Source organism: Thunnus maccoyii, chromosome 21, assembly GCF_910596095.1.
Source record: "Thunnus maccoyii chromosome 21, fThuMac1.1, whole genome shotgun sequence".
NCBI lineage: Eukaryota > Metazoa > Chordata > Actinopteri > Scombriformes > Scombridae > Thunnus > Thunnus maccoyii.
Window position 1 is genome coordinate 22,500,624 of NC_056553.1, and position 17,708 is coordinate 22,518,331.

The following is a 17,708-nucleotide window of genomic DNA, read 5'->3' on the forward strand; positions in this document are numbered from 1 at the left end:
ATAACACTTAAAAGAATCGGATGAGGGAGGATTATGTGATGTGTCACTGAGAACTAAAAATAAAAAAAACTGACAGCTCTTGCTCTGCTACACTGTCTGTGGCGCTACCCTGTGGACTGATCACACACTCGCCTCTGCACTGGAAACCATCAATGGTTTTTTGTTTTTCTATATTTTATCATAGGAGTTCAGACATGCATATAAATTGATATCAATAATCTGGCATTAACATCAGGATCCCTGCAATGAGGGTGAATGATCATGTCAGTGTCATCTTGCAAATTGAACTATAATTACCACAACTAGTATGTATGTTGGCTGCAATTCCTCCATTGGCACTGAACATTGGCAATGGATGTAAATCATAAAGTGTGGAATATAATTCTAAGGGATATTGGGCTGGTTTGTGTGTGTGTGTGTGTGTGTGTGTGTGTCTGTGTGTGTGTCACTCCTGTCCTGGCTTCACCAATTATAAGCATCATAAACCAATTACTGTCGCAACAGCCCTAAAGTTCACCAGATTATCAATCAGTTTAAAATATTTATGTTCTACCCTAAACTGAGCATGCTCAGGACATGTGTCCACCCTTGCCCCTCATCTTTTTTCGAGGTTTCCAATCAGCCAGTTAAGCAGCTCCTGATAGAAAATTCACAGAAAACTTAAACCAATCTCTTCCTGACTGTATTCAGGATAAATATGCAACGGAGAAGATTCTCCTGACCAGAGAGCATAGTTGTTTGACATTTTAATGCAGCTTTACAGCTGTTGGTTCCAGTAAAGCTGAACTACCCAAGTTCTAGTACTGCAGGAAAGCACTATCTCCTGGTCCTCCTGCTACTCTCTAGTAGTAGGAGTGACCACATAATCCTGTGTTTAATTTACACAGTATCTGCATCTACAAGGCTGAACATGATCACTGCTTCCAGATCACCTTCACACTAACACACCAAACCCATCCCTGAAATCTAATTCTGAATCTAACCCGTTAACTGTTGACAGCCGAGACTAACCACCATTAAATCTCTGTTGTGCTCCCTCCTGGTTTCTGTGATCATATAAAGTCTATTCTGTTTTAATGAGGCTGAACTCACAATAGTTGTTATCATTTGCATTTGTAGTTTATATTTGTTCATACTACATCTGACAATATCCTCATTCGACCAATCATGACTGCTAACACTGTTACCGCTCCCTGAATCTGTATGACAGTTATTATGTAGAATCGCTGTCTGAGCCAGTCTAACTAAGGTTCAGAGAGCATCCAGACACAAGCTCTCACCCATGGAAATGCTTTCAGAATACATAAACTCTGTAGTCATCCTGCTTGTCTCCATTTCTGGAGTTTTACATAATGAATGCTGTATTAATGCTGTATTTATAGTAAGTGCACTACATAAAAAGTCCCTCATCAGGCAGCACTGACAGCACTGTATTTTCTTTTTGGTTTTGACTTTTTGTTGCATTTTATTCTAACAGGTCTGAGTGGATTCATTCTGTCTGTGCCACATTAAGAGTGTCTTTCTTTGAGTCCAGTCTGACTAACTGTTTTTAAAACAATGGGATGCAAAAATTCAAAGATAGATAGATAGATAGATAGATAGATAGATAGATAAAAATTACAGAAAGATTTCAAAGATTTGAAAGATTTCACAGCATTCAGATGCCTCTGCCACATAAATTATGTTTTTTTTTTGGAAAAATATTTCACACTATCCTTTCAGAAGATCAAGGTTTTCCGATAATGTATCAGTCAAAACATTGAGACTCAACTTTAGACCCTTAAATATCCCCGTGGCTAAATCATCAGCCAGGGTCATCATTTTACATCATAATACAACTCCATCATTGAGCATAGTATTTCTCAATTATGTTTCAATGCAACGTTGTACAGCCTAACTGCCTAACTTTTTCCCAAAAAGTTATCTTAATTTAAAGGTGTTGGTCAAATGATGTTATCCTTTTCTGGCACTGTAGCACAAGGCGGTGGTGCTTCCTGAAAAGGTAGTGCCCACCACAAAATGCAACTTTATACCCACGTCAGCTCCTCATTTGATTTATCAGAAATATGTCATCAGATATTACAATTTGTTAAACTTAAAATATTCATAAATGTGTGGGTGTGCAGGTGAAAAAGACTTTCTGTTGCCTTAGGGCTACAGTATGCTGCAGAGGGATGTTATGTGCAGCATCTAATGCAGCCAGCAGGGGTCAGCACAAACTTTCAAATGCTGTGTGCAGTCATGGAGGAGATTAAGCACTCCTGCCCTTTTGTATCAAAAAATATTATGATCATAACATAACACTGAGCAATAGGTGTATTTTGTATTGGTTACATTTGTTTCACCTTACATACTTGGAATACAGGCAAAACCAGATCAACGCAGAGAAGATTAGACGTTTAAATTGTTTCCCTCGTGATGTGAATTCTGTAGCCTTTCACCAACAGATAACTAATTATTTAAAAAAATGAAATTAGAGTCATCATGGATGTACACAGTTTTTTATTCCATAGAAACTGCAGCATTAGACAAGTGCTGAAGCCGTAAACCATGTTGCAGACACACACACACACACACACACACGCACACACACACACACACACACACACACACACACACGCTCACACACACAAAATCACACTTTCACTCACACCCTCACCCACACACATTCAATCAGTGCTGGGCACTGATGCAGGGGAGATGCGATTGTAAAACACTGACACAGGCTTCACACAGTCAATCAAATAAGAAAACGGGGAGGGGAGAAGGAGTAATTCAACAGAAGTGCACCATCACGCTTTACGGCACGGAGAGAACTCAGAGGAGCTTTTATTTCTGTGACACCAACTGACCTCCTAAAAATGGCATATTGTCCTTAACGGATAGAAAATATAAATTATTCCTACAGTAAGTACATTCTCTAGATTAAGACCCATAAATATGCGTTTGAGAGCTCAAATTACAGTATGCACAGAGGTCCATGCATCAACGATATACATACATAATAAATATTGGATATAGTCACAATACAGCATCAAAATGGATATTTGTTTTTCTTTGAGCAGGTGAAGGGCACAGCAAGACACAGCAGAGTCAGCATTCACAAAGCAGCTCAGGAGAGGCATTCGGGACCTGTATCTGTCTCCTATTAAAGTTTTTAATAAAGGGGTTGCCTTGGTAACTTAAGTCCTGGATCCAAAAACATGTAAGATGACCTCAAAAAGGAGAGGACAGGAGAGGAAAGGAGAGATGAGGAGAAGAGAGGAGAGGAGAGAAAAGAAAAGAGGAGAAGGGAAGAGAAGAGAAGAGAAGAGAAGAGAAGAGAAGAGAAGAGAAGAGAAGAGAAGAGAAGAGAAGAGGAAATAGTAATAGGGGGAAGATCTGCAGAAGCACCAGTGAGCTTGTCCTCCAGGCCTCAACCTGACTCACAATAGATAGATAGAGAGAGAGAGAGAGAGAGAGAGGGGAAAAAAGAGGACAGAGATTCACTCTGTGAAAAATGTGAAACGACAGATCAATGAAAAGCAGATCAAAAACCATTACCTTTCTGAAAACTGTAAAACCCCTGTTGGGAGTTCAGTCAGTTAGAGAAAGAGGGGGAGAGATGGAAGAAAAATGTGTGAATGTGAAAAAGAAGGGTGGGTAGACAAACAAGAAGTGAGGGTGGTGTGTTACCCTGTGAGTGAAAATAAAAGAGAGAGAGAGAGAAAAAAAAATCCAAGACAGGACCTAGTTTTGGCAACGTGGCATCCGGTTGCTAAGTAACGGTCTCAGAGGGCTGAAGAAGCACCTCTTTGAGGTTGTTCATCTCCAAAATGAACAATTTTCACCCCATCCCACCTCCTCCACCTCAACCTTTCTCTGAACAACCTCTCCTCTGAACAGTTTGCGAATGCTGGCAAAGCAGGAACAAGCAATTCATAGTCACGACTGTCAGCAAACAAAGCAGTCAAAGTGCAGACGCAAAGTTGGAATTCCTCTCTCATTTTTCTGCAATGTCTTTTTCTGCTTTTTCTGTCCTTAATGGGACACAAGCAGCGAGCTAAATGACAAAAAAACAACAACAATAAAAAAACAAAACAAAACAAAAAACATTTCTTGGCAACAAAAATTCAAACCAGCAAGTATCTAAAGAACATTTGCATTATGGGAAACATGAGTCCTCTTTTGCAGTACTGTATTTCAATGGTCATCATTTCAACATCAACTTGATGTGTTTTGAACACCAGCAAAGGTTGTAACATAGCCGCCATGTTACAACCTTTCAATAAGCATAAAAAAATAAAATATTCAGTGATTCAACATAAAAAAAAACATTGAAAAATCAGTCAAGAAATATTAAAACCAAAAAGTGAACATCTTTCAAATGCATGACATCCTCATACTGTATCAGCTCATTAAAATTCCACTCATTAAATATTCAAGCAGCCAACCCAGATATTGCCTCATCTGTTTCAAACCGCTGCCCATTGCAACCCCATGCAGAGAGGAGTGTGTCTGTGCATAGCTGGGTCACTAAAAACTCTTTGCAGATGCTTCACTCATGAGCAGTAAAAGGTTATAAGTATGATGTGAGATGTGATGTGAGAATACTTTCCCCCATGCATCACCATCACCAGCAGCATCATGATGACACCACAGAAAAAGCAGAGTAAATGCATCTCCTGCTCTATTGTCTGTTTTAGCATTTTTGAAGCATCTGCGCTGAGTGAAATGAAAGGCCTTGATGACATGTGATGCTCTAAATTTGTAGCCGATGTTAACAACACTTTTGCCACAGAGCATGGCAGCTGGGAATAAATATATTTTTCAAACACTTAAGAAGGTCTGATTAAGCTAATGTTAGGAATCACTGTGGGCTCTTAAACACCTTTTCACTCCAGGGACACTAAATATAGTTGATTTAATCTCAGCATGAGACCTGAGCTGATTTGAACATACTGGGTCTATTGTGTGTGGATCCTGAAAGACAGACAAGTCCTGGGTAATGTCAGCCAAGATACTATGGTCCAAAAACAGATGATAAAGGGACAAAGAGAAAGAAATAGAAGCAGATAATGTATGAATGCAAACTGTTTCTTTGTGGGATGAGTTTCTGCAGTTTAGTGAGCAGTAATAGTTCTATCACTGGAAAACCATTTGAGACCATAAATTTTGAATTTACCCTGCAGAATTTTCCAAATAATTCCTTGAGGAACATGATAGCAGCACTGATGTGAGTGTGCAGAATAGGGACTTGTGTCATTGCTGCATCTCTCAAAAATTTCTAATAGTTTCCAACTGTCTAAGAAGTTTCCTGGAAATGCAACTGGAAGAAAGATGAGCCTGAACATGCAAAAATGTCAAATTTGTCCGCAGACAAACTTACATACGTAAATTTCAACATATATGAAGAATACAAATCTTCCAATTGAATGATATATATAACTAAATAATATATTTACTTGAACAGACGTAATTTGTTTTAAGGACATTTTTCTGAAAACCCATAATAAACTCAACACAGCTTATTATGAATAACCAAAATAACAATCTCAGAATTTATTGTCTGTATTTTAACTGTATTTTGTACCAAATCACATGCTTCCTTCCAGGAAACTTTCAGGAAATTATTAGGACATAACAGACCTGCAAATTAAATGTTACCAATAACTACAGCATGGAATAGATCCTGGTGGTGAAGCTGCAGAAAACAAATGATTAACTTTCAATTTGTGTAACCTTGTAAATCACAATGGCATGACCTTTCTTTTGTGGAAAGCAAGGTACGAGACAACTGGACCAAACTATTTGAAGGATTTGAGGGGGGTACAGACCACAGGCTTTATCTCCCTATCTAGGATTCCTGCCATCACTGGTATCTATTCACTTTCATCTCAGAACATACAGCAATATACTCACTAATGATGTAAGCAAGTTAATTCATTTAAAAAATTTGCAAGCAAGCCCACTTTCACATTAGATTGCATTAAAAGTGAGCAGAAGTCATCGCCTGTATTTGCCTGTCTGACTTTTGATACAGGTCTAGACTCACCTCAAATTCCCTGTACACATTTATCAGTTCACCAACGGGAAAGGGAAATCATTCATATCCAAATCAGACTCAATAGGGCTTAACAAGGCCAAGACTACTATAGTGCACAGCCATAAATCAGAAAGTAATAAATCACGTTTACAGGATTGATGGGACAATTACAAATGACAATAAAAACACAGGAGATTAGGAATGTGGACCTTTTCTTTGTCTTTCATTTTTCCTATAAATACCTGCCTATCCAGTGTCTTCTATAACTGAGCAAAAATTCAAGTTTATGTCACAAAATCTAGGCCTCCTGATTATGCATCTTATCAAGAAATAAGAAAAGTAATGAACTAAACATTGTACTTCAAAACACAAATTCAACCCTGAACAGAGAATTCCACATCATGTCCACATTTTTATATTTTGAGAACTCTTATCTGACAAAAGGGGAAAGTCTATATGCATATTTGATAAGGCGCTTGTGACACAAGGGGCAATATATATGACATGAGTAATCTGAAAGAGTGATAGCTTATCAGTGTTGGACTCAGAGCTTTTTATGGCAGACTGGTTAGCAGACTTGTTTTTTTTTTTTTTTTTCTAAAATTTGTAACTACACTTCTGGTTAGCTGATCACACTGCAGCATGGGTTTTGTGTCCTGACCTCTCAGAAAAGCATGGTGACACATTAAATCAAAACACTAGACAATAAAAGGGGCCAGACATTACACTATAAACAGTATTTATGAGCTGTTAAAACAGGTGACTTTCCTGTCAGAGTTTGTACTGGATGATGTGTTTAATAACGCCAGATTATGATTGAGGTCTTAAGAGAAATAGTAACAGTTTATAATATGTGATTTATGATGCATCCATAAGAGCAAACATAAAGCTTTCCACAACAGCATGTTTAAAAGAAGACTATTTTGGTCAATATTTCATAGATGGGAACTATAAGAATGCTCCGAGGCCTCAGCCTGCTGTTAATCTCTCAAATACACTGCAGGTGAGTCCACAAAGCTTCAACAACAAAAACAAATAATAAATACCTTAACACTCATCGAAACATGTTCCAGTTCCTTGGTTTTTACAAATAAAATACATACAGTACTTGTTTATTTCTTTAGACAAACACATACTGTTGTTTTATAATATTTCCATATGTACATTTTCAGTAGTCGTTACATAGATAGTATTTCAGCACAGTTTCAGAACTTGAAACCACACAGGGGGAACAGAGATGCATAAAAAATCAATCTTTTGGCTTGTGGGTCAGTGTTGTTCTTTCACCTGTCAGAACAAACCTGGGTCAAATCGTATTTGCAAACACTTTCTGATGGTTTGTTTTAGCTTCCTTAGTGCTGGACAGGTGGTAAAATACAATGAGTGGTTAATGTTTCTGCAACAACTTCAAAAACAACTTCACTTTTCTCGCTTGTCTCAATGTCACAATGAGGCAGAAAGGATATCAAAAAACTGTGAGACTCAGGCGGGATTTTGCATCACAGATGAGCTTCTCCTCAGTATATTTATGCTACACATCCCTTCGATCACAGTTTGGTTTAAAACCTCACTCTCTCTCTTGTTCTTCAATGGCTCTCTTTATTAATATACTCTTTTGCACTGAAGCTCTTAATAACAGCTGCACTCATGATGCGTGTAGTCGATGCCTTAAAGGATAAGTCTGGTGCCATTCTATATTTTTCTTATTCTAATCAAATCAAATGAAAAGACTAAAATCAACAATGAAATGAACTATTGTCCGATATATCTTACTCTGTGCCATAGAGCTCCAATGTTTTAGTCAACCATTAATCACTCACCATCTGGAAATAATGCACAATAAATGTGCAATTTACTCTTATTTGGGTAATGCTTGCTAAAAACTACAGTGCCCAGCTGTTCTAGGATAATACTAACATTTTAAAAAAAAAAAAAAAAAAAAAAGAAAAGAAAAGAAATTATACATTTGTGAGCTAAACCAGTAATAACTGATTTTTTGGGCCATTTGGTGGCAGTAAAACAAGCTGTAAACAAAACATCGACATAAAACAGTTAAAAAACAGGTGTCTATTTACACATCAAGCAGATATGGAGCAAAATTTGCATTTGTTTGGAGTTGTGTTTTTGCCCATATAATGAATAAAAATAATTCCTATAGTCACTCTCCTTTTAGCTCTGTTTTAATGTCCATCAACTCCTACTGGGCATGTAGTGAATTCATCAGACCTTTTTCAATGAAAACTGCTGCCTGCTGCAGCTGAAATCAAGGTTGATGAGACTGGACCAAAACATTAAAAATGCAGGCTGTAAAACCAAAACAACAAGCTGAAAGATGCTAAAATACACTGTTGAGCTGAGAACTGCCGAGTAAAGTGATAATTCTCTGTGTTTATCACTATGGGTGTCCCTTTCACATTTCACATGATCTGACCCATTGTTCATAAAAAATGGATTGGTGCAGCTTTAAGATTTAAGTTTTTAAGGAACCAGTGGGCTTGGAGCCGAGTGCCACAGACAGGCTAGGTAAGTTATAAAGTACTGAGAGACAGACAAATTCATTGTTGATTTTTTGTTTTCATGGATTTGTTGACAAGTAAAATATAGATTAACACCACACTTGTCATGTAACACCTCTGACAGAAGCTGAAAGAAATGCTAATACTCCACAATCTACCCTACTATGCTCCACAGTTACTTGAGTGCAACTGTGTGCCATTGGTTTCAAGTCTTACTGTAGGTCAAACTGAATTCTCATGCAATGCTTACTGACAAGCCTCCATTTCATTGTGCATGTTAAAGGGGCTTTATAAAACATGCTAAATGCTAAATAACTTGCAGCAGGGATGGCCCACTGCATTACAAAATGAGGATAAAACCTCCATATAGCTTAGCATTCATTTGCAATTTAGCGCAAGACTATATTAATATCCACTCTTAAGGCTCAGTACAGATGTGCACTAACACACCACAAGGAATTCAGTGTATTTCATGCCTCTGTTTCATGTTGACAGAAAAAGCATGAGATAAATAAGAACATCAAAGTATGGCTAGATTGCCAAGTCATACAGTCTACAGAATATGACTTGCAGGACTCACAAACTGATGCACAGGCTACTGTAACTGATACGGCGTATCTTAACCCTTCACTCCAGACTAGAATAAGAGACAGCCTGGATATATTGCATACATAAAGCAGAATGTAAACCCCTCTGAAAAACCCACCAGCCAAACTATTGAGTTTTTTCTCTCGTTTCAAACATACAGATGAAGCATACAGAGCCGACAGAGACTGAAACTATCAAGCACACTGATTTTTGAAACATTCACTTGGTAAAACTAGCAAGTACTTCAGATTATAGCAACAATACAGCGGCACAGTTTTAACTGAGAGGACTATCGTTCTTCCTTGGCTGTCCTCATTCGGACCCACAGTGTAAGGTGTTATCTTCCAGACCCAGTCATGTGGAAGAGGAGCAGAGATGAGAGGTGAAATACCCTTACGGTCAAGCAGAAAACAGTAGCATTTGTTTTACTCCCTGATCTCCCTCCACTGTAGGACTGCATCTTGTCATTCTGTTGCATGAATCAGTTTGATTTAGAAGTGCATCTCCCTGGAAGGGCTCAAGTCCTCTCTCAAATGGGAAAAAACAGGAAATGATTCCTTATAAATAAATGTTTAATTATTAATCACATTGCTTTTCCTTTACTGCTGAGGCAGGGTATCAGGAAACCATATCTTTATCATAGTGGTATAACCTGTCTGTAACAGCAACAATGCAGATTTTTAAAACAAACCAGTGACAAATTTAAGAACTGAAACTGGTAGTTGTATCAAAACTATGTTCCAACAATACCAAGGCCAATCCGCTGCTACCCCCAGTCTTTATGGTAACCGGTAGGAGGCTAACAGTAGAGTGACATCCGACTCCGTCGCATGGCCTCACTGATCAGGTAGGCCGGGCTGATCTCCGGTTCTTCTGTCATAACCACAATGTTCTGCCACTCTCCACACTGGTTGGATTTCTTGATAGTATCCACCACACAAAGCGCATAAAGACAATCCTCAAAGGTGGCGGCCATCGTCAGAGGCCTCCCGTCCCACGTCCGCCGGTCGTCCTGGTCCTGAAAGGCCTGCCGAACGGCCTGGATCATGCGGATCGTCCCGGTAAGATATGGGGACGGAATGTCACTAAAGGCCTTCTCTGGTAACGAAGCCTTCTCAAGAGGCGTGGTGTCTTTGAGCAGGAGTTCAGGGCCGCCACCGCTTCCTCCACCACCGCTGTTCTTTTGTCCGTACAGGTCTGTTCCTGTGACCGTTAACCTCCCAACGGTCCCCACGACGATCACCTCCTGCCGAAACTCTCCGGGCACGTTGAAGTTGAGCGTGACGGTGCAGCAAGCGCCTCCCTCCAGTACCATCTGGAACGTGCAGAAGTCGTCGCTGGTGATCTGACGGATGCCCCGGATGTGGTCTGTCTGTTTGACGAAGGTCTTGAGAAAGCCATGGACTTTTGCTGCACGCTGGCCCGTCAGAAAAGTAAGAAGGTCGATGATGTAACTGCCTACAGAGTGCAGGCCCCCTCCTCCCATCAGATCATCACAACTCCAGTTGTACTTCTTCCCCAGTAGACTGCCACTGTGGACCTTTAGGGCAAAAAGGAGACAATGTGACAAGATCTTTTTGATTAACACTAACATCGTTGTCATTCTCATCAATGATCAGAAAGCAAATGAAAGACTTTGTCATACCTGAGCCTCACAGACCAGAAGCTCCCCTATGTATCCTTCCTCTAACAGCTCCTTCATTCGAACAAAGGCCGGCAAGAACCGTAGCACATTTCCCATGATGCTCAGCAACTTGGGGTAGTACTGGGCTGCTGACATCATTCGGAAGGCATCCAGAGGTGTGGCTGTCCGATCACAGATCACGTTCTTGCCAATACCTTAAAAAGGAGGAGAGACAGTTGGGAATGAGCATTTTTTGTTTTGCTGAGGAATCCTAAATCTACTGTTTTCGTCTACAGTTGCAACGTCAAGATGAAGAGAGGAGGTAGGGAACAAGCAAAGAAGAGAGTGATGTAATGTGGTCAACACTAACAACACTCGCAGACATAATATCCTCTTGTGCATAAAAACATCCCCCAAAGAAACAATGCATTGCTGCAAAATGTGGCAACTCCCAGAATAGCTGACTCAAGAATTCCTAAACTTTCGGGGCTTTCTGCTCTGAGTCATGGGAACTTTATAGTATAACAGGATTCTCTCAAAAAGACTTGCCATTGACATTGTTGCCTACTACAAGGAGATTAATGTTGACATTCAAATCCATTTCCACAATTAAAATAAAATGGTAAAAAATAACCAGGATGCTAAATCTTGCTAAATCTGAATCTTAAATGCAATTTAGAAGGGTTTAGTGTTGGCAGGCATGCAAGTTGTTGCAAGTCATAACTGTCTGGCTGTGAGTTAAGACTGCACAGCTCAGAGATTTTCAGACAGGCTTCGCTGGTATTACTGGAGGCCTGATGGAAGGTTGATAAAAACAACAGTGTAGAAGTGAAGCAGAGGGGAGGAAAGAATGAGCCTACAGGCAATGCATGAAGACTAATTAAAATCACTTTCAGCACATCAAAATGCCCACTGGTGCCAACAACACCCAAACACAGCACAGAGAAAAGGTTGGGTAGCTATGTGAAGAGAGACAGACAGAAACCTTTCTGTTATGGCATCTCCTTTTTTACTGGACAGTCAACTGGAGAGAGACAGACTGGAGCCAACGAATGAATGACATGCAGAATAGATCGTTAACTGGATGTGAAGCTGACCTTCCAATGTCATGTCACAGGTACACAGTCTGTTCCTTAGGATTAGGTCTGCAACTCATGATCATTGTCATTATCTGTTGATCATGTTTTTAACCCTTCATTAATCGCTCAGTCTCTACATTGCCAGAAAATACAGAAAAATGCCCTTTATAATTTCCCAGAGTCCAATTTGACTCCTTCAGATGCTTGTTTTGCCTGTCAAACATCCCTATAAATTCAAATTTAGCAAATTCTTGCATTTTAGCTGGAACCAATTAATCTTTGCCATTTCTACATGATAATTGGCTTAAAGTTCAGCATTTAGAATCCTCACAGGGAAGGAGTATAATATGCAAACACATGTTGGTTGGTTGGTTCACATGGATGTAAAAACTGGATTTTAATCTGAAAAGAAAAAAACTGGTTGGATAAACCTTACAGCTTTGACGGGCTATTACTACATCTAGGATTTATTTTGACCAATGTGACATCTAGATGTTCTTGTGGCTTGTTTTGCTGTTGTGCAGAAAGCCGACAACGTCCTCTCAATGCCACAGTCACACATGGTCAGCAGGTACTATAGTACAAGGTATAGTGGCACTACTTTACACACACATTTGTGGAGCCCCTGCAGTGTGAACAGCAACATGCCGCTGCGCTTCCAGTCCTGGTTGAGGGTTGTGGGTGGAGGGCTGTTATGGAAGTGAAACTTCCCATGCTAATCTGCCATTAGCTCCAGTAGGCCAGGCAAGGAAATTAATCCCTCTGACCCAGTTCTAAAGGAGCGCTGTGGGAGCCCCCACCCACCACCCAACCTCTGTAGACACACAAAGCCAAGCAACAACAGTGCACCCCCGTCTCCTTCTTTTTGGCATCAATACACACAAACAGATACTGGAACGATGCATTGCCCTGGGTGAGGGCCTTCTGGGTAAATGCTAAATGCCCTTGACTGATTTTTTTGGCACTGATATTGAGCTCAGCATTTACAGAACAATAGCTTGGCTAGCTACTAAAATGCCTAAAGGCAGATTTCCCTCTTCCACAACTATTCTCTTCACAATTTGGCCAAATTACATCTAAAGCTTTTCAGCAAGGTCAAAATTATTAAAGCTACATAAACATTTAAGCCAAAGATAATTAAACTCGATGCTTTTTATGCAGTGTCATTCCAACTCATGACTATAATTAGGTGTCATCTCAGGCTTTGAGTGTGACCTTTACAGAGATAAAAACAGCTTCACTTCAGATCAACAATGACCTTTCACTCCCCTCCCAACGCTCTGAAAGGTCAAGGCTGGCTTAGACAGGTCAGCTTGTTGAGTCATCAAAGCTACTCAGCCACAGCCTCCTTCAGTGTTGAGTGAGAGGTTGTGTTGTGCGTCCAATAGAAGATGGATGGGCACGATGGAAAATCACAGTAGCTACTGCAGTAAACCAACAGCTGAGAGATGAAATAACATTGGACCAAAGTGACATTTGGTAGAGCACAGCAGAGAACAGAGGTACAGAACAAGAAGAGGTGAGCACTGCAGAGGAGCATGAACAGAGAGAAAAGAGAAAAAGAGTGGAGATCATGAAAGGAAAGAAAAACATGAAAAAATGAGAATGTGAAAGGTAGCAGGAGCATATGCCAATCTAAAAATGGCGTGGCATCAGCAGCAATATGGCTGTAGTACTGGACTGTTCGGTGAAAAAGGACCAGTCAGTCTACAGTATGTTCCAACCTTCACCTGTCATCATGAGTTTTGGTGACATGAGAATGAGACTGTTGATATGAGCGGCTGAAATGAGTTTCCTTTGCAGGGTGGCTGAGCTCACACTAAAGGCATTAGTATCCTTCAAGTGCTTGTTGGTTGGTTAAACAGTTCATAAAATCCCCTCCCCCAACACTGTTCTGATGTCAGAATTGGGGGCTACATCTGACACTTTTAACTAATTTTCCGAAACCAACATTTACACCTACTTCATGCTGTGATCGGCAAGGCAACTATTTCATTTTCCATGTGTACAACCATGTGCAACACTGTCTGAAAATGTGTGCCGTTATCTCCGTATCTAAACAATATCATGTCTCTATGATGGACGGCTTTTTACTCCCCCTTCAAGCGTGCAGAGCAGCTATAAACCGTTTCATTGAGAGATCAGACAACTCGTCGTAAAAACTACTTCTTTGTCCTAACTCTGTGATAGCCGGGGTGAAGTGGAGCTCAACTCACAGGTAAAGCTTGTGGCCCAGTGGGAGAGCAGTAATGGAGCAGAAAAAACCTCCAGCACTGTAGCTCAGTCCCTCAACATCAATAATTCATGTACAGGACAAATCTAACCAAGAGAGTTGAAAGACGGAGAGAGAGAGCTTGAGAGACCTTGCAGAAAAAGTAAAAAGAACATCTGCAAACCTATAGATATTATGCAGTTATTACAGCAAAACTATGATGGTCACACAATTATGAACTAAAAAATAAATCAGGTCACTCTAAGCTTAGCATAGTCTGGTATGTAGTAGTTACAAAAAGGTCACAATAAACTCATTATTGAAGCAGGGATATTGTGGAAATATTGTCCTATGTTATTAGAAAAGGGTTATTTTTTAGGGGAAATTAAAGAAAAAAGGCAGCATAAGCCTCTAAAAGTAGAAGTAGTGTTTCCCTCAGCAGCGGTGAATGGTGACAGTCTGCTCGCCATGCCTTCAAGTGCCTTCAGGTGCCCTTGACGTGTCGAGCACCGACATCCCATCAGAGAGAATCAGCTAACCTCACAGACAGAAATCACATCCTGTCGTCTCACAGACCTGAGGACCGAAACTCCTCAAACAAATCCAGGTCCAAGTGGTTAACACAGAAAAGTGTTGTCACCACCAGTAAAGCCGTTTCCTTACTCTAGATGAAGTGTGGAAGAGGGATAGAGAAGCAGATACACACACATTCAACAGCAGGAGAACAATTGTTTTCTCATTAAACATGACTACTGTTTGATCACTTGCCAACACATATTCTGCTCATGATCACCTACTGAGAAACAAAAATTAATTCTTTAATCTCATTAAAGAGAGAGGAAAACGAGAGGCAGAGAGGCATTATAATTAATTGGATGGAACAGATGATGACTCACTGACTCTTCATTGAATTTGCCATGTGCAGAATCTGAACATGATTGCAGCCATTGTATAATAACTTTAAACAAATGAGACCGCTGCCAACATTAGCAGATTGTACTGGTACAACAAGGTTGGGAATCTGCAGGATGGTTTACAGCACAAAGAAACCATTTCATATCTACTCAGTGGCCCGGTGGTAACTATCAATATAGTTAAAATGACAAGGATCCTGTCTGGAAATACAAATAGCTATTTAATTTTTAATGTAATCATTCAATTTTGGAAGTATCGTAAATGAAATCCGAACATTTATGCGTACATCTGATGAAAAGAATAGACATGCACATTTCAGTCTATGTGCAGAGTTTTAGTCGTGAATATAATGCCTCCAGAGCGTCGGAGACTGTCAGCAAAGTGCCCCAAAACAACATGTGTTTCCGTTTAAATGACAAAGCCCTCTGGTGGTAATAGGAATTTTGACGAGAGCAAAGGAAGAAATCAGCTGACAAAACATCAAACTTTAACACGGGAGACAGCTGTTTGTTTCAATGAGTCCACATTGGTTTTTTAAAAAAACCATAACCACGATCATCCCCTAACCTTAACCACATGATTATTAATATAATCATGACCTTCAGGAAATACAGATTTTAACCAAAACCACATTGTTTCCCTAAACTGGACCAAGTGGTTTTTGTGCCTAAACTTAACAAAACCTAAACCATAGTGTTGTCACATCATAAAACATATTATTTTTTCAATAATTTTGGAAGGCACAGACAAATGTTGAAAATGAAAACGCTAGTATGTGTCGTTCTGGAGTGCATGAATATTTTGTCGTTTGATTTGGAGGACTTGGAGATCCAGAACTGATGATAGCGTGACATAGACACTAGTATTTGTCTTCACTGTCCTTTAGCTACAGTGTATTTTTACTGATATATATATATATATATATATATATATATATATATATAGTGAACTGAACTTAAATGAACAACCCATACGTTTCTATAGAATACTTTAGGACCTATAATAGACACGTGCGTAAAAAAAATTACCTTCTTCCTTAGTCAACAGCAGGAAGAACTGGTTACACTTCTTTTTGGGCAACCAGAGACAGTTACAGAGAAAAGAACAGAGACAGGGAGAGCCAGAGACACGCAGAGACAAAGAAAGGCCAAGAGAGAGAGCAGCTGCATCATTACGAGTGAAGGCCAGCTCTCTCCAGTCCAACGCTCCTCTCGGCTCGCTGCCACACGCATCATCTGGGCCTCGCTGCACGGCTCCAGTATATTCTTCTGAACACCATTATTCACTGCACCAAACACACAGGGCACAACCTTGAAAGGAGCGAGTTAAGGCTCTAAGCGCCGATGTATTGAAATGTTGATGACTAACACATAAACGCCGTCATTGCACGAGATCTGGCGCACTCACACCTCCAGTGATTGTGCAAAGGAGCGGTAATGCTGAGGAAGGAAAGGCTGGAAGTGGTAGCTGTGCAGGAAGGTCAGGTTAGGTGTAAGTGAGGGAGCGGCTAAGTTATGTAGCATGTCATTACTAATTGTTTGCCGTTGTATGTTTTTATTTTGGCAGGATGGTGGCAACAGTGATGCAATTCACCTATGATTCATAGATTGAGGAAACAATGTTTCTGATGACCTTAAAACAAGGAATCTTCAATTGTTCACAGGAAATTACACTCAAACGCCTCTCCGGTTCTTTTTTCTTTGGAAAATAAAAATCAAATGTTTACAGCTGCATAGCAAAATGAAGTGAAATCCATATTTAATGCAGCCCAGTGGCAACAGCTGGAAATCACCACAGAGGAAAAACCAGGTGGATTAAGAAGGATGCTGAATGCTTTACCATGACAGCCTACACAATAGGCCCTCCGCATGAGGATGCCAGAAATAGAAAAGCCAGGGGAACCGGTCGGGAGTGATAGCCATCTGCCACGCTGTGCCGTGCACGTGCTCCTGCAGGGCAAGGGTCAGGAGGAGGAGACACGTCAGGGAGGAGCTTTTTAGATTCCTACATACTGATGACAATGATTCGTATTACATCATGTTGTCACTGTCAACACATCATACATGGTTTACATGCCGTGTGTTAATTCAACAGTATCATGTTGCGTTTAAGTACACGTGTCAATGTCAGGGTGTCTACAGATTTAGTTTTTTATGCTCACGGCATTATTAAATTTTATGCTATCAGAAAGTACCATTGTGGAATCTAGAGCTAAAAAAAATAGTTAATTAATTAATTGATTAACATTTAATTATTCAGACAGCTTTGATACGCCAAGTTTAATATGTGTGGGGAGCAGGGGCTGCAGCGTTCAAGAGATTTACTTTAAAGCTGAACTAATTAAATATGTTTATATTAACAATGGATCGAATGAGTAATGTGAAAGGTGTCGCATACAGTCTGCAGCTCCTCTCTGCTCTGCAGCTTGTTTTACTGTCTCTCAGCTCACTGTTGGTTTTCTGGCCGGCAGCTTTTGGTTGCCGTGAAACGGAACCATTTTGGTTCTCGTTGTTCAGAAAGACACAACACTTTATACATTTGTATAGGGTGTAAATGTGTATATATACATTAAAGTATACATGTAAATGTGTATACCTGTATGTGTATTTTCAGATAAGCTGTCATTTTGTTGTCATCATGACTCTTGGCTACTGTATGTATACAATAAATCTGGACACAAAGGTTTAAAGTATGATGGTCAGTGCATAGACAGGAAGAGCAAAACAGTGCATTCAGTAGCTTGACAGTC

At 40.0% G+C, this 17,708-nt stretch overlaps 1 protein-coding gene across 1 annotated transcript in view; it reads right to left on the bottom strand.

The window, feature by feature from the left end:
- Positions 1 to 8,132: 8,132 nt before the first annotated feature.
- Positions 8,133 to 17,708, bottom strand: part of gfod1 (glucose-fructose oxidoreductase domain containing 1) — a 30,944-nt gene continuing 21,368 nt past the window's right edge. The window contains exons 2-3 of the mRNA XM_042399778.1: positions 10,775 to 10,968; positions 8,133 to 10,669 (exon numbers count right to left, since the gene is read on the bottom strand). Coding sequence (XP_042255712.1) covers positions 9,929 to 10,669; positions 10,775 to 10,968 — 935 coding nt within the window. The 3' untranslated portion in view covers positions 8,133 to 9,928. The remainder of the gene's footprint in view (positions 10,670 to 10,774; positions 10,969 to 17,708) is intronic.